The sequence below is a fragment of the Bufo bufo genome, chromosome 1, assembly GCF_905171765.1.
Source record: "Bufo bufo chromosome 1, aBufBuf1.1, whole genome shotgun sequence".
Classification (NCBI taxonomy): Eukaryota; Metazoa; Chordata; class Amphibia; order Anura; family Bufonidae; genus Bufo; species Bufo bufo.
In genome coordinates this window covers 153,842,504-153,860,605 of record NC_053389.1, presented here as the reverse complement: position 1 = coordinate 153,860,605, position 18,102 = coordinate 153,842,504, and the positions used below count along the sequence as shown (strand labels likewise).

At 44.8% G+C, this 18,102-nt stretch overlaps 1 protein-coding gene across 1 annotated transcript in view; it reads left to right on the top strand.

Moving 5' to 3' along the window:
* Positions 1-17,460, top strand: part of PIK3CD (phosphatidylinositol-4,5-bisphosphate 3-kinase catalytic subunit delta) — a 43,265-nt gene extending 25,805 nt beyond the window's left edge. The window contains 25 exon segments of the mRNA XM_040426864.1: positions 3,139-3,206; positions 3,209-3,283; positions 3,285-3,357; positions 4,720-4,850; positions 4,949-4,999; positions 6,493-6,534; positions 6,536-6,566; positions 6,569-6,660; positions 6,756-6,877; positions 7,236-7,260; positions 7,262-7,313; positions 7,316-7,361; positions 7,524-7,641; positions 7,842-8,020; positions 8,117-8,188; positions 8,190-8,248; positions 8,344-8,401; positions 11,612-11,638; positions 11,640-11,743; positions 11,746-11,779; positions 12,093-12,126; positions 12,128-12,217; positions 12,300-12,445; positions 12,589-12,721; positions 16,561-17,460. Of these exon segments, the coding sequence (XP_040282798.1) occupies positions 3,139-3,206; positions 3,209-3,283; positions 3,285-3,357; positions 4,720-4,850; positions 4,949-4,999; positions 6,493-6,534; positions 6,536-6,566; positions 6,569-6,660; positions 6,756-6,877; positions 7,236-7,260; positions 7,262-7,313; positions 7,316-7,361; positions 7,524-7,641; positions 7,842-8,020; positions 8,117-8,188; positions 8,190-8,248; positions 8,344-8,401; positions 11,612-11,638; positions 11,640-11,743; positions 11,746-11,779; positions 12,093-12,126; positions 12,128-12,217; positions 12,300-12,445; positions 12,589-12,721; positions 16,561-16,698 (2,000 nt within the window). The 3' untranslated portion in view covers positions 16,699-17,460.
* Positions 17,461-18,102: the final 642 nt, after the last annotated feature.

Sequence of the window (18,102 nt, the reverse complement as noted above, 5' to 3'; positions counted from 1 at the left end):
TATCTGCTTCAGCTATCAGAAAGAAAACGGGTCTTTTTATAAACAGCAGTTCTTTGCAGAAGGGGAAAGGTCAGGGCATAGGTTATCAATGATCTCCAAGGCACAGCGGGGCTCCTCTTGCATTACAGGATTGATAGACTCGGGTGGAATACTTAGGAAAAACACTAGCCATATCCTTATGATATTGGAAACGTTTTATGCGTCGCTATACGAGTCTAAAATAACGTGTTATGACGTAGATATAGGGAATTTTTTGAGAGAGACTAATCTTCCTCGGTTGTCACGTGAAGATTGAGTCACTTGATGCCCCTATACAACTTGAACTACAGGAAGCAGTGAGTTCTATGGCGAATGATGAAGCGCCGGGGTTGGACGGTCTCCCTGTGGAGATTTATAAGAATTTCGCAGACACGTTTCTACCTGAATTGCTTAAAGTATTTAATTATTCCCTTTGAAAAAGGTCATTTACCTGCCTCCATGCAGGAAGCAGTAATTGTAGTTTTACCCTAAACCAGGTAAGGAATCCACCAGTTGCCGGACTCATATCGACCCATATCGCTGCTATCGGTAGATGTTAAAATACTTGCGAAGGTCTTGGCCAGGCGTATTTCCAAAGTAATATTGTCCGTCGTACATTCGGATCAGACGGGATTTATGCCCCAAAAATCCACGGCGATAAATATTCGGATAGTGTTTGCTCGCTTACAGATACCGGCAGATAATGTGGGAGACAGGGCAATCTTCTCTTTAGATGCGGCCAAGGCCTTCGATAGCATAGAGTGGAGATTCCTGTGGAGTACACTGGATTGTATGGGATTTGGACAGACTTTAATTTCGTGGGTAAAGGTTCTTTACTCTAGCCCTAAAGCGTGTATCAGGGCGAATGGAGGTGTCGGCGAAATTCCATCTCTGAAGGGGAACCCGTCAAGGGTGCCCCCTGTCGCCGATGCGCTTTGCGTTGGCGATAGAACCACTTGCGGCCACGATACGTAAAGCCCAGGACATACAGGGGTTCAGATATAGTGGGGTACATAACAAAGTGGCTCTGTATGCAGATGACACACTGCTGTTTTTGGGAGACACTGAACGATCTTTGTCCGCAGCGATGAAGGTCATTGATAAGTTTGGACAACTTTCCGGCTTGACAATTAACTGGCATAAGTCTGTATTAATGCTGATAGATAATCAACCCAAATCGCAAGTGTTGGTAGAGAGTCGGATTCCCTGTGAGGAGAGGATTAAATACATGGGTATACATATCTCATCTAACTTAGAGATTTTGGAAGATATGAATCTAGTCCCACTGTTGAATAAATTTAGGGACAAATCTAAAGCCTGATGCAAATTATATCTATCTGTAGTGGGGAGGGCGAATTTGATAAAAATTATAATAATGCCGCAGCTCTTATATATTCTGCATAATTCTCCAGTTTGGTTACCTAGGGACAAATTTGGGAAAATTAATACAATATTCAGAGAATTAATTTGGCGTAGGGGTCAACCAGAATAAAAATTAGAAACCTTGCAGTATTCTAAAACTGAAGGGGGCTTGGCGATACCGAACCCCTGGATATATTATTTAGCTGCTCAGTGCCAACACTGGCTAAACCCCCTGAGGCTACAGACATGACTAGCCAGATTTTGAGGTCACAGTTGCAAGGACAAGATATTATGTTATTACTGGAGGGAGCGGACATAAGAACTGAACGGCTAACTGGATCCCTGCGACGTGCAATGTATACAGTATGGAACAAGGTAAACAACTTAGAGGGATCAGTGGACTTACGTCTGTATACCCTCTATGGGGAAATCCGATGTGCCAGAATTTAGCTCCCCTGGAAGGGTTTGAGATTTGGAGGAAGAAAAAGGGGGTGTTGCGGGTGGAACATTTATTAGAAAGGGGAGGTTTTTCGAACCATTTAATACTTTGCAAGAAGTATTCGAATTTCCCCAAGGCCACACTTCAAGTAAAGATTTTGCAGAGATTAGACATGCGTATGACACTGACGATTAAGAAGGGTCGCTCCATGATGCCACCAACGTGATTTGGCGCTTCAACTTTTCTCTCTCTCTAGAGAGAAAGAAGAAAGGGTTAATTTCCGCACTATACAGACTTCTGTTGGATAAACGACTAGAATTCCACCCGCTAACCAGAATGCGCAGATGGGAGCAAGATATATAGGTGAAATCTCAAAAGATCAATGGGAAGACATACTGGAAGCAATACAGTTATCAATAAGTGAGGGAGGGAAACTATCGCAATTATTCATAATCCACAGAGTGTACAAGACGCCAATATTTTTATACCGTCTGGGGTATAGATCGGATGCTTAGTGCCCAAGGTGTTCAGTGGACTCTGCAGATCTCTTACATATGTTATGGCAATGTACAGCATGAACACGGTGCTGGGAAAAAGTGTTGGAAAGCGTACAAAACGCGTACAGTGTACAAATACCAAAGGACCCCATGGTCTGTATCTGTGGTATACTACAGAACTGAACACTGATAATGTAGAGTAAGATGGCGATAGGCGTCTTTTATATGTGGCGAAAGAGTGGTGGCGCAGCATTGGATACAAGCTAAACCGCCGAGGTTTAATGAATATATAACCAAGGTTAATACCATGCTCTCATATGAGAAGATTATCCTTCAGAGAAGAGGTTGTCCCGCCAAATTTGATAAATTGGGGACCTTGGAGGAATACAGTACGTGACTTCTACAATGAATGATAGATAGAACAACCGACACTGGAATAGGGGGGGGGGGGGGTAGATGGGGGGGGAGGTTGAACAGTTATATTGTAAATTTGTGTATTAGTGATATAGAACGGCAAGGGATGATCTATGCAATTTATATGTGGATTGCCTTAATTGAAAATTGAATAATGTAATGTTTATCAAAACGTTCAATAAAAAAAATCTGATTTAAAAAAAAAAGAAAAAGTAATGGGTGCTAAGTGTACTCACTAAATGACCCATCAATTTGGAAGTCATACCTTTGACTTCTGCAAGACTTTGGATTTCCTCCAGAGAAGAATAATTAGCAACAATGATGCTCATTAGACTCTTTCATTTGACCTTGTGACGTCACACACAGATGGCTCCTCCGTGGTCTGAGATCCTTGTGTTTTTTGTGCAGCTGCTGGTCAGTGCGGCCTCTACCACGGCAGTGAGCTCTTGTGTAAGACAGCGGCTAGTAGCGAAGTCAAACGGCCTCCTCCGATCCACAATGGTTTCAGCATTTAGAGTTTGATATTAATATTTGTGACCTTCCTCGCATGACCGGCTCAGCTTGCTCTGTATGCTGTCGACAAGACCAAAAAGGCCAAGTCCACCAAAAAAAAAGTCAAAGAAGACGGTGAGAGTTGTAGTACTGTAACTGTATGTCCAAGCTTTAATTGCTTCATATCGTGCAATGGTCCATTTGTCTTTGTGTTGTGTGCAGGATTATCCCATAGCTTGGGGTGAACACCATGCTCTTTGACTACAAGGTCATGCTGAAATGTGGAGAATACCTCTCTCTGTATGTGGTCGTCATTTCAGTGAACCTCCCTTGTTGCAGTGTAGATGTCTGATCATCTATAATCTCAGGATGATGGATATGTAGCTGCTCTTCATTTGTGTCCAATACTGCAAGCAGGTTCTACGTTGGCTCATGTCCATAGGAACATCTCATGGGGGAAAGAGGAATCCTATTATTTTTTTCCCCTAGAGGTGATCTCACAGCAACCAACACAAGTGACCAGAAAACATGTGTCATCTGCTGGTTTTACAGAAGAGAAACCTTTAAAAGGTTATTCAGTATGGAAATAAGGGTTCCCTGATGACAAGTTGATCAGAGTCCCACAGCAGTGACCCTTAGCATGGGGTGGAGGAATCCAGCAGTCAGTGGTTACATTCCCTACAGGTTAGGGTCCATTCACATGTCCGCAATTCTTTTCCGCATTTTGTGGATCGGAATTGCGGACCCATTCATTTGCTGCCCGGATATGCTGCCCGGATCCGGAAATGCGGACCCGCACTTCCGGGTCCGCAATTCCGATCCTGAAAAAAATAGAACATGTCCTATTTTTGTCTGCAATTGCAGACCAGAATAGGCATTTTCTATTAAGTGCCGGCGATGTGCGGTCCGCAAAATGCGGAATCCACATTGCCGGTGTCCGTGTTTTGCGGATCCGCAAAACACACACAGATGTGTGAATGGACCCTTTTAATGAAGTATTACACAGCTCTCATGGAAATCAGTTGGGTTTACATGCAACATACAGACAGGTCTTCTAGAGAAAGGGCTCTATAGCGGAGACCCCCTTCTAGTAAAGGAGTTCTTTGAAAAATAATTTAAATGGCGGCCAGCAAGCGGTCCTAGAATGTGAGCAGGACTGGTTACCACAACTTGCTGAGCTGCATGGGGGTGGCTGGGAATGGCCCCACTACACCCTACACTGCCCTACAATAGATGGTAATGATCTGATTCTGCCTACGACAGGAAAGCTCACCATTGTGTAGTATATGAAAGTGCCAGTGCGTAGTGCGGTCCTGTCACTTTCCTAGACAGCTCTGCAAATGGGGCAACCAGTCCTGCTCTCATTCTTGGACAGATTTCTGGCAGCCATTTTAAATTCCCAGAGAACTCCTTTAAATCAGATTTTCCTAATATGGTGTTCGAACGTCTGTTTCCTGACCCATTACTTGTGTTCCACATGTCTGCTTTCTACTGTAGATGAAAAGGGAGAACTGCTAAACCCAATGGGAACTGTACAGTGTAACCCGAATACAGAAAGTGCCGCCACTTTGAAGATCTTCTTTGTCAATGTATCTGATAACCCTGTGTACTATCCTTCTATTGAGAAAGTAAGTAATGAATGGGGGTAGTTGCTAAGGTTCAGCAATATTACCTATTATATATCTTAATACCAGCTGTCTTGATTTTTTTTATTTTTTGCCTTTAGCTACTTGAGTTGGGCAGACTAGGAGACGTGTGTAATGCCACACTTGATGAGGTAATGATACAGCTCGGCGTGTGCGCCATGTAAAGTCACTAAATGGTATTGTACAAGAGCCCCTTATAAGTTGGGACTTACCGCCCTCTATAAAGGGGGTTCCATATAATGTTAAAATGTGGATATTCCGTTTTAGTACATTTTGAATATTTTTTTTTGATTACACAGCCAAACAGTTAAATGATAAAACTGTCTGCCTCCAGATGCCACCTAGGGCAGGGATCAGCAACCTTTGGCACTCCAGCTGCTGTGAAACTACAACTCCCAGCATGCACGCTTGCTCAGCTGTTCTTGTAACTCCCAAAGAAGTGAAATGAGGATTCTAGGAGTTTCACAACAGCTGGCGTGCTGAAGTTTGCTGGTGCGTGCCCTGGGGGAGCTCACTCCAGGGCAGCTTTATGCTTTGAGCTCCCCCTAAGGCTGGGTTCACACTTGAGCGCATTTTATATGCGCGTTTATCGCGCGTTTTTATGCGCGTTTTTTGCAATAGTAAACGCGCGTTTGTGTGATTGACTGCAGTGTCCTATGGCCACAAACGCGCATCAAAACGCCCCAAAGAAGCTCAAGAACTTGTTTGAGCGTAGGGCGTCTTTCAGCGCGTTCAAACGCGCTGTAAAACGCTCAAGTGAGAACCAGGGCCATAGGGAAGCATTGGTTTTCATGTGTTGAGCGTTTTACAGCGCGTTTGAACGCGCTGTAAAACGCTCAAGTGTGAACCCAGCCTAATGGTGGCTACAGCTAGCCTGAATTTCATCCTTTTACAGTAGGGCTGTACAGAGTCTTGTTCTACTATAACGACTGGAAATGAGTCCCCTGCATAACGGAAACGGGACGGATCCGTTATGCAGCCCATAGACTTCTATTATGACGGATTGAATAACGGAATGCCTCTAAAGGCATTCCGTCATAGAATTGCGTTATGGTCCGTGGTAACGAAATCCATAACGCAATTCACCTTTTACCACCAAACGAAGTGTGAACAAATTTCAAAATATGAAATTCGCTCATCTCTAATGAGGACCTATTAAGAAATGAATAAGCTCAGTTTTTTTGTGGAATGGTCTGTTTAAAGGGAACTACTTTAAGATTTGCTTGATATTAACGCAGGTGAATTGGCAGAAACTTAACAGTGGGAGGCGATTGCTAATCATTACGAGACATGAATCTCGTATGAAAGAAAAGAGAGAAATAAAATTGCACAAACCCCTGAATTGCGTAATAATCACCAAGGGACTTGTGAGCGGCCATCAAGTTTGGGACTTGTTTGGTGTTCCTTCCAGTGAGCTGTAATGGCTTCTTTAATTAGCAGCTCCTTGTTATTGCAAAATGTCAATAATCCTCATTATAATGGGGCAGGACCAATAGTTGCACCGTGCCGCTGCAGTCCATGTGATCGGGCCCCCCCACATGGGGCCACAGTCTGAGCTTGGAAGATCTGGGACACTGTTAAGGGATGATAAACAGCAGGTGTCTCGGTCCTTTGTCCTCTGCAGCGACAGCAGCTCCTGGAGATAGTTGACCGGAAAGGCCCAGGCTGAGCTATACGAGCATGAAAAGGAGCTGGTGTGGAACTGCGTTATGAAATAAAAGAGCGTCACCCAGAGGCCCTCCCCAAACTGCTGCTCACCACCAAGTGGAACAAACACGAGGATGTAGCACAGGTACAGACAGCTGGAGAAACTCTTGTTTGTTATATATGACATGGTCATATAATATGTAACTATACATCTAATGTCTACTCTTGTGTCTTTACTAGATGGTTTATCTGCTGCAAACCTGGCCGGAGCTGCCTGTCCTCACAGCCCTGGAATTGTTAGATTTCAACTTCCCTGATAGATGCGTGGGATCATTCACTATGAGCTGCCTGAAAAAATTAACGTGAGTACCATAGGATCAGTGGGTCAGACCCTATAGGGGCCAGCCATGGCATGACCTAGCATTGGGACTCTTGGGGGTCTTTACTCTCTTGGAGCACTCTTTACCCGTATCACAAGGGTGGGAATGGAGTTGTCAGACATCCCCCGGTTCTCCTGAACTCCACTGGCGAATATGGCAACTCTCTTCTACACAGTTCTGCTTCTGAGGGCAGCTGACGGGAGCCCCTGAACTTCTTGCTCTTGTGAAGGTCTTAGATTAGTGACACTTTGTATAATGTATTTTGTGATCTTGTTTATAATCGGACATTAATCCTGGGTTGAGTAACGTAGCTCACTGCGATCTTCTTCCTTTTGTGCAGGAATGAGGAGCTTTGTCAGTATCTCCTTACAGCTAGTACAGGTTCTGAAATATGAATCTTACTTGGACTGTGAGCTGACAACATCCTCCTGGAGAGGGCGCTGATCCACCGCAAGATTGGACACTTCTTTATTCTGGGCACCTTTAGGTAAGTACAGGCCGGTAAACTGATTCCTATTTATTTGGACTATGACTACTGAACCTGTGTTATATGAGCTGGCACTCAATTGTTGTTTTTGATTTTGTGTTGTGATATTATTATTATTATTTATTATTATTATGATTATTATTTATTTTTTAATTCAAGATCGGAGATGCATGTCCCAGCAGTGGCCTTAAGGTTTGGGCTCATCCTTGAAGCGTACTGTAGGGGGAGCACCTATCATATGAAGGTCCTTATGAAACAGGTAGAGTCTGGTATCTGCACGAACAATTTAGCAAAATGCAACACAACACCAGTGCACAAAGACCTAGTTTGTAGAGGAAATTGTAATTCTTAAGAAAACCTCAGAGGGTCGTAAATAGAAATGTTTTGGAAGGAAGGAAGGCAGTATCTAGGAAGGAGGATCTTACTTCTTGCCCCTTAATAAACCCCCTTTCTTTGCAGGGAGAAGCTCTTTCCAAACTTAAAGGTCTAAATGACTTTGTGAGGTCCAGTGTCCAGAAGACCAGCAAGGCACAGGCTAAAGAAGCCATGCACATGTGCTTGAGGCAGGAAACTTACCTGGAGCCACTGTCCTACATATACTCCCCACTGGATCCCAATCTCATCCTCACAGATGTTTGGTGAGTCCATGGCAGGCATTATATCCAGAAAAGCAGGTATAGATTATAGGTGGGAGGGTGAACACCTTCTGACCCCTCTGTACTCTTCTTTAACAGTGTGGAGCTCTGCACTTTCATGGAGTCCAAGATGAAACCCCTTTGGATTGTGTACAACAACGATATGCTGGGGTGGAAGCCGGGTTGGTATAATCTTTTAAGAATGGGAGGATGGTAAGACTGGTCTCGCGGATGAAGTAGCTCTAAAGAAAATATGGTAATTATGGTTAGGTGGTTCTACAGAATAAATGTTGATTTCTACAGATCTGCGACAGGACAATGCTGACCCCTACAGATGATTAAACTGATGGATGTTCTGTGGAAGAAGGAAGGCTTGGACCTCAGGTAAGGACAGAAAACCATGTTAATGCTAGTGGTCACTGGGCCTAAGCCATAATCTGATAAGTGTGAACATAGCCTAACCAAGCCATGCAGTTTACACCTTGTATGTGCTAAATAGTTCTTGGTCATCATTTTTGGTCCATAGATGAGAAATCTTCAAGTAGTTGGGGTGAACTGGCCATAGACCCTACAGGGAAATTTCCTTTTGGTGCCTAGATAGCTGCCATGCCTACCTGATAGCGATCTGATGCTCTCAGCATTCATGAATTCTAGGTGCATCAAGTACTTATGCACCTGGCCAACTGCTGCTCTCAGGAAGGCGATACAGTTGAATGCTGCGGCGTCAGTATTTTATGCTGGACTATGGTATTGCTGGCCCCCACCTTCTGTCAATTTAGACCCACCTTCAGAGTGGGGCCACTTTTATTTTTTTTCAAGGCACTTGAAGTTCCCATTCGGCCCTTGTCAAGAAGTGACAAAAAAGGAGACTGAAAACTTAATATTTGTGTTGGGAATGCATACAGAAAGTACAGTATTAGGGTCCATTCACACGTCCGTGGTGTATTGCGGATCCGCAAACACCGGGCAGCACATGGCCAGCACTAAATAGAGAAGTCCTATTCTTGTCTGCAGCTGCGGACAAGAATAGGGAACATGCTCTATTTTCTTGTGGAGCTGCGACTGGAAGTTCGGGGCTGTGCTCAGGAAATGCGGATGCGGAGAGGCACATAGTGTGCTCTCCGCATCCATTCCGTCCCCCATAAAGAATGAATGGGTCCGCACACCCGTTCCGCTAATTGGTGGACCACACTTGCTGACGTGTGAATGGAGCCTTATGATTATTTGTATTATGACCCAAGTTGCACATATAATCGAAAAATCTAGGAACATGAAATTAAAAGTTACATTTTTGAAGATATGAAGCTGTATAATACGAAGTTGTGTAAAAATTAAAGTGTAGATCACAGTAATTAAAGGACGCTAAAATAACAAACAACTTTATTATGTTATTTACCTAAATGGGGAACACTTGCGGGGGAGCGCTGCCCACATGTGAGAGGTGGCGCGCTCGCTATATGTCTGTTTGGTCTGTTTTATAATCACAAATACTGGCATGAGTAGTAATGAGGCTCCTGATGAGGTCAGGACACTAGAAACGTGTCTAGCCAGTGGCGGAGCTACAGTCAGTGGCAGCAGATGAAATTAAGCTACACTAGACGGCGTCAGTAAGTTTTTAATATAAGTTAGGCCTCTTTCACACGGACAGTAGTCTTTTTCAGTGTTTTCGGTCCGTTTTAAACGGATCCGTTCCGTTGTGTTTCCGTTTCCGTTCCGTTTTTCCGTTCCGTTTTTCCGTATGGCATATACAGTGTACAGTAATTTCATAGAAAAAATTGGGCTGGGCATAACATTTTCAATAGATCGTTCCGCAAAAAACGGAACAGATACGGAAGACATACGGATGCATTTCCGTATGCAATTCCGTTTTTTTTGCGGACCCATAGACTTTAATGGAGCAACGGAACGTGATTTGCGGCCAAATATAGGACATGTTCTATCTGTAAACGAACGAAAAACGGAATGCATTACGGAACACATTCAGTTTTTTTGCGGAACCATTGAAATGAATGGTTCCGTATACGGACCGCAAAAAACGGCCGCAAAACGGGAAAAAAAAACGGCCGTGTGAAAGAGGCCTTAGTAATGAGGGTAGTAGTGTATAGAGCAGGGAGCTGGTGAATTAGGGACCTATTGGATGATGTGTTGAATACCACTAGGTATACCCTACCTCACTACTATTGATCCTCATTAGTGATACTATACCGGAGCTACATATTGCTGATATACAGTGTGGTCTGAGCTGTTAGGGGTTACGCCCAGCAACAGGTATAGGAGTTAAGATTGCCTTGCACAGAGCACATGTATTCAGCTTAACAGTGAAATTGCACTGTGATAGCTCTCAGGTATAGTATTGGATTGGAATTATCCTTGTGCAAGTTTTCCCCCATTTTAGTAGATAACATAATAAAGTCGGTTTGTTATTTTATTTTAGCGTCCCTTTAAATACTGTGATCTGGAATTGGTGGTGACGTAATTGTGAATATCCATTAGTAATTACGGTGATAAAATTTAAGTGTAACTAAACTTATAAAAAAAAAACTTATTAAAACCTAATGTAAATATGATCCAAACTATAAAACATGTCCCCCAATGCCTGGGCCCCTCGTATAAATTTTACTTGCCCCACTCCCCAGCATCCGCGTTGCTCCTGAATCCTGCACAGCCACTGCTGCATCTCCACTGATGCTAGGGAGGCTCGGGGATCAGTAGAGACACGGATGCCTGGGCAAAGGTTAAGTATGATTAACTAGGAGGGGCCCGGGCATTGGGGGACATGTTTTATAGTTTGGATAGCCCCTTAAATTTTTCTAATATAGTTTAAATTAATTATTTATTATTATTATTATTATTATTATTATTATTATTATTAGCAGAAGGACCCGGCTTCGCACGGTATATTTCATCTATTTAATTTAATGTTTGTGTGAGTCGTTAAAAGATATCAGTGACCTCCACCCCCACCCCTTAACACTGACCACCCTCCACAGTGCCCCCGCCTCCTTAAAATAGGACCTCCACAGCAGCCCCACCCCCTTCACTTTTGTACCAGCGCTACTGTCCTAAAGCCTGGCATAGATGTGCTGTGTCAGGCTTTAGTAAAGCAGGCACAGGCAGGAGAGCAATCTGCTATGAAAAAGCTCCTGTGCTCAGTCCACTCTGCTAATTAGCTTTTACCAATGTGGTATGCAGGCTGTTAGCGAAGCGGAGCGAGCGAAGTCCGGAGCTCCATAGCAAATCACTCCTCCTGCCTGTGTCCCAGCCAGCAAAAACCTGCAGCATAGCCCATCTATACTAAGCTTTTAGGAGAGCAGCGCTGGTACAGGCAGGGTGCAGTGATGCCTCTGGCCAGTACAGCACTCACTGTGGCCCTAGGGGAATCCATACTCTAAAATACAAAAATAATTAGATCAAATTTTACAATAGGTTTTAAGAAAGTTTATTTAGTTTTATTGAGTTATGGTACGCTGTGATTGATTCCTTAATTCAAATATCAGATTGGTGTGGGTTGCCACCTAGTGGGACAGTATTGGGAAACGACGCTGCTGAATTCTATTACAATTAATAATGGATTGGCTTGCTTTCACTGCATAGGGTCACCCCATATGGCTGCCTATCACAGAGACAAGACAGGTCTTATTGAAGTTGTCAAGCACTCGGACACTAATGCCAACATTCAGCGCATACAAAAGTAACATGGCAGCAACTCTGCGGCTTTCAATAAGGACCCCTACTTAATTGGTTAAAGAGCAAGAATCCAGGGTAAGTGCCAGACGCAGGGGGGTCACTTTCTGCTGCCTGAGGCGAATACTGAAACTGGCGCCCTCCCTCAATGTCAATTTCTTAACCTAACCCCTTTGCCACAATGAAAGCGCTCATTGCGTCATGGGCTCTTTCCCCCTACCTGGCGTTTCCTGAGGCGATCGCCTCACCTGGCCTCATTGGTGGTGCACCCCTGGTCAGACTGTAGAGAATGACAGATCAGCCACATAGGACAAATATTGTTAAAATTCATGCCACAACTAAAAGGTAAAATTCCTCATGAGTACTTACCACCTAATTTCTTGTTTGATAGGGATGCTCTGGAGCGAGCGATTGAGGAGTTCACCTCTGTCGTGTGCTGGCTACTGTGTAGCGACATATGTTCTAGGCATTGGGGACCGTCACAGTGATAATATAATGATACGTGAAACTGGGCAGGTATGTGATAGTGCAGAATAGTGGGCGTCATTACTAGGAGACTGCAATTTATTGACTTTAAATGGTTCTGCTTATATTCCAGCTGTTTCACATCGACTTTGGTCACTTCCTTGGTAACTTTAAAACCAAATTTGGTTTTAATCGAGAACGTGTTCCGTTTATCCTGACATACGATTTTGTGCACGTTATACAGCAGGGGAAAACCAACAACAGTGAGAAGTTTGAGCGGTGAGAATACCCCATATTATATAACATACACATTGTAGCTGCTCCAAGAACAGGATGACACAAGGAAAGGGGCAATCTGCTGGAGCTTTGTATATATGGAATCAAATCCAAAGTCAGTTGATCTCCATTATTTGGTCATGCAGGTTCCGGGATTACTGTGAAAAAGCTTACACCATCCTCCGAAGTCATGGAGCCCTCTTCCTTAACTTGTTTGCACTGATGAAAGCGGCAGGCTTGCCAGAACTTACCTGCTCTAAAGATATCCAGTATCTCAAGGTGAATCTTTTAACACCACAAACTGCATCCAGAAAACATGGTGCAATATAGAAATAAGGATTATTTATGAAATGGTTTGGGACATAAATCTATTACTGGATTTAGAACCATTAATGGCTGAAAAATACACATGGTTCATGTAGTCTGCTCTTATTATTTTCATTTCCTAGGCCTGTTTAAAGGGGTTATCCTGTTATAGGCCTCTTTCACACGGGCGTCTTGTGTGAGTGCCGGATAGGATGCGGGTGCGTCGCGGGAAAATGCGCGAGTGCAAAGCGTTTTAATGCGTTTTGCATGCACGTGAGAAAAATCGGCATGTTTTGGTACCCAGACCCGAACCCGGACTTCTTCACAGAAGTTTGGGTTAGGTGTTCTGTAGATTTTATTATTTTCCCTTATAACATGGTTATAAGGGAAAATACTAGCATTCTTAATACAGAATGCTGAGTAAAATGTCCATTTGAGGGGTTAAAAAATAATAAAAAAATTTTACTCACCCCATCCACTTGGTCGCGTAGCGGATCTCCTCTTCTTTCTTCAGGACCTTTGATAACGTCACTGCGCTCATCACATGATGGACCATGTGATGAGTGCAGTGACTTCATCAAAGGTCCTTTTACCCAGGTCCTGAAGAAAGAAGTAGATCCGCTATGCGACCAAGTGGATGGGGTGAGTTAAATTAATTATTTTTTAACCCCTCCATCCCTCTTTTACTAAGCATTCTGTATTAAGAATGCTATTATTTTCCCTTATAACCATGTTATAAGGGAAAATAATAAAGATCGGGTCCCTATCCCGATCGTCTCCTTAGCAACCATGCATGAAAATCGCACCGCATCCGCACTTGCTTGCGGATGCTTGCGATTTTCACGCGGCCCCATTCACTTCTATGAAAAACGCATAATATAGAGCATGCTGTGATTTTCACACAACGTACAAGTGATGTGTGAAAATCACTGCTCATGTGCACAGCCACATAGAAATGAATGGGTTCCGATTCAGTGCGGGTGCAATGCGTTCACCTCACGCATTGCACCCGCGCGGAAAACTCACCCGTGTGAAAGAGGCCTTATAAGAATATGTTGCTAATTTTGAGATCCCTTCCCGGCAAGTGCTCTTCTCCTGGTAAATTTCATAGCGGGCATCTCTAGGATCACATGCTGTACATTGCACACATGATACTAGCCCAATTCAACCTATTATGCTCGTGGGTTGCATGTACTCACTCGTGTCAGCTACATTTACTCCCAGCATGCACAATTGCTACATCTGCTCTCAGAACTCCCATAGAAGTGAATGAAGCCTGCTGGGAATTGTAGTTTCACAACAGCTGACTCCTCTACTAGTCTTGTAAAATGTAGTTTTCTTCCTCCTGGATTATTCTAGATTGTGCCTTAGGCTACATGCACACGACTGTGTGTTTTGCGGACCACGGAACGGAGCAACGGATGCTGTCCACATCTTTTGCAGCCCCTTAAAGCCGCATAAACTGCAGCTCTGATGCGGACCAAAACAACGGTCATGTGCATGAGGCCTAAGGCTGAGTTTACATCAGCGTTCAGCCTTTCCATTCTTCTGCTCAGTTTTAGGAGAAGGAGAACGGAGCCTACGGACCTCATAGCCTATAATGGGGTACGTTAGGTTTCTGCTCAGAGGAAGATTTTTGAAGCGGAGGTAGAAGTCCTACGTGCACAACTTTTTATGTCTGCTTCAAAACTCATCCTCTGAGCGGAAACCGAAGGACCCCATTGAAGTCTATGGGATCCATAGGCTACGTTCTGACAGTTATGTGCCGAATCCGTTCTCCTGCTCCTATAACGGAGCAGAAGAACCGAAAGGCTGAACGCTGATGTAAACTCAGCCTTAGGCCTCATGCACACGACCGTTGTGTGCATCCGTGGCCGTTGTGCTGTTTTCCGTTTTTGTTCGAGGACCCATTGACTTTCAATGGTCCGTGGAAATATCGTAAATGCACAGGTTTGCAGCCGAGACCGTTATCCGTGTAGCCTGTCCGATTTATTTGACGGACAACGGTTCACGGACCCATTCAAGTCAATGGGTCCGGGAAAAGAACTCGATGCACACAAGATTGGGCATCCGTGTCCGTGAGTCCTGGCCGTATGTTAGTTTTTATACAGACGGATCCGAATATTCCCGTCCTGCATAAAGCTTTATCATAGCTGAGTTATCACGTTGTGAAAACTCAGAACCGACAGTATATTCTAACACAGAGGCGTGTCCCAAGGTGATGTGGGTACGCTTCCAGGTTAGAATATACTAAAAGAACTGTGTACATGACTGCTGCCTGGCAGGTGCTGCCAGGCAGCAGGGGGCAGCCCCCCTACCCCCCCCCCCCCCCCCCCCCCCTGTAGTTTAACACATGTGTGGCCAGTGCGGGCCGCCCCCCCCCCTCCCTCCTCTTGTAGTTAACTCATTGGTGGCCAGTGGGCCCCCCTCCCTCCCCTTATTTAACTCGTTGTAGCCAGTGCGGCCGCCCCCCTCCCTCCCCCTCCTAATTAAAATTCCCCCCCTATCATTGGGGGCAGTGGAGAGGTACCGAGCTGGAGTCCCAGTTTAATCGCTGGGGCTCCGATCGGTAACCATGGCAACTAGGACGCTACTGCAGTCCCGGTTGCCATGGGTTACGTTACCGTAGCAATTTGTAGATACCATTATACTTAGCTGCAATGTCTGCGTCCCGGCCATGTGACTTGACCTGTCACTTACCAGTAGGGAGGAGCTCCCGGCCGGACGCAGACATCGCAGGTAAGTATAATGGGGTCTACAAATTGCTAAGTTACCATGGCAACCGGGACTGCAGTAGCGTGCCTGGTTGCCATGGGTACCGATCGGGGACTCCGATCGGTACTCTCCGCTGCCACCAATGGATAGGGGGGAGATTTTAATTAGGAGGGGGAGGGAGGGGAGAAGGCCCACTGGCCACCAACGAGTTAACTACAGGGGAGGGAAGGGGGGCCCACTGGCCACCAATGAGTTAACTACAGGGGAGGGGGGGGGGGGGCCCACTGGCCACCAATGAGTTAACTACAGGGGAGGGGGGGGGGCCCACTGGCCACCAATGAGTTAACTACAGGGGAGGGGGGGGCCACTGGCCACCAATGAGTTAACTACAGGGGAGGGGGGGGGCCCACTGGCCACCAACGAGTTAACTACAGGGGGCAGTCATGTACACAGTTCTTTTAGTATATTCTAACCTGAAGCGTCCCCATCACCATGGGAACGCCTCTGTGTTAGAATATACTGTCTGATTTGAGTTTCACGATGTAACTCAAATCCGACGGTATATTCTAACATAGAGGCGTTCCCATGGTGATGGGGACGCTTCAAGTTAAAATATACCATCGGATTGGAGAAAACTCTGATCCTATGGTATATTAACTCCTGACTTTACATTGAAAGTCAATGGGGGACGGATCCGTTTGAAATTGCACCATATTGTGTCAACGTCAAACGGATCCGTCCCCATTGACTTGCATTGTAATTCAGGACGGATCTGTTTGGCTCCGCATGGCCAGGCGGACACCATAACGACTTTTTTTTCATGTCCGTGGATCCTCCAAAAATCAAGGAAGACCCACGGACGAAAAAACGGTCACGGATCACGGAAAAACGGAACCCGTTTTTGCGGACCGCAAAAAATACGGTCGTGTGCATGAGGCCTTATTCTTGGTTTTAGTTCCTGTTCTCAAAAACTTTCCTCCTGAACATTATTTAACTCTAACATATAACCGTTTAGTTCATGTCTCCCCCCCCCCCCCCCCCCCCCCCCTGCCCCCCAAATCCTATACAAATATTACTTCTTTTTTTTTTTTGAACAGGACTCTTTAGCACTTGGGAAGAGTGATGAAGATGCATTGAAGCAGTTCAGGGTAAAGTTTAATGAAGCGCTGCGGGAAAGCTGGAAGACCAAAGTGAATTGGTTTGCTCACACCGTGTCCAAAGACAACAGACAATGATTGAAAGGGACATGGTTTCTTTGCATTTTGATACAATATTTGGATCTTAAGGCACAAGAGAGCTCTTCTCCATAGTAGACTCCATTTCCTCAAACGTTCTCCACAACTATGAACTTTGGGATTTATCAAAACCGCATCCCTCACGTTGCCTGTTGGACACCACCACGTTCTTGGCCTCAGTGTCGGTTTAGCCTTGCCAATGATGAATATACCAGGGAACATTGTACCCTCCGCAGGCTTGAGCTGACTTGGCATGCGTTGTACCATCTCTTCAGCCATCGGCAGATTGCTTACTTTAGCATGAAGCTACTTACTACTGTGTTGGTGAGTGACAAATGACGACTGCTTCCTACAACTTCTGTACAGCAGGCTGGTGGACAGACTTCCCAACGTGAAAGCCAGAGCTGTGCGAATTGGTTCATACAGAGACATAATGAAGGACTTTTCTCATTCCAAGCTTGTTGCACTGGGGTTTGTCTCCAGCAGTAGTCTGCAACCTATGGCTCTTCAGCTGTTTTGAAGCTAAAGCTCTCAACTGAGTGTGCTGAGAGTTGCAGGTTGTACAGCACTGATCTACAGGGACTTTTGACCCATAAATGGCAGATCTGCACTGATTTCATGTGATATAGAGTACCTGTAGTTCTCAAAGCTTTTTAAATGGCCCAAACCATGAAAAAAAGCTCTTACTGAAGAATTTGTTGCAATAAACACCTTCCCTTGTAATTATGTTAATAAATGTGTACATTGTATGTGTTTTGGAAAGAGACCTCCTGCAGTGTAAAGCTTGTTTGCCTTATTCATTTAGAGATTTGGTAGCAGACAGTGGACACTCCCTGCACAAGCTTTATTAGATACACAGTATCTGGCCACTTTTCAATGCTGTGGCCTTTTGCGGACATCTTGCAGCCACTACTAGTGGGCGTTTACTGCTTACTTATAGGGGTTTTCCAGTGTCTCGATATTAATGATCACCTATCATCAGGATAGGTTATCTATGACCAGCTGCGTCCAGCAGGTGCTGGGAATAAAACAGTAGACTTAGCCGGAAGCAGAAGGCTATATACCACCATACTGTATCTGAGCCTCCCATTCCCTGTAGTGGCCATGCTGCATGTCGACTCCCACATAAGTGAATAGGAGCTGAGCTGCAGTATGCCAGTACACCACTACAGGGAAGTTGATCCTTCTGCTTCCAGCTCCTGCCATATTCTGCTCATTGGAGGGGATGCCAGGTCTTGGCGCCCCCTTTCCTACATCCACTTGATGGCCTATCTTTCAACTCGATAATAAAACCATATGCAGTAAGTTTCCCTGCAGATACTATAGCTCTGCTATAAAGATATATAAAAAAATTAGGTAAATAACCTTTATCTCATTTAATGTAACCATGGTATGGTAAGGGTC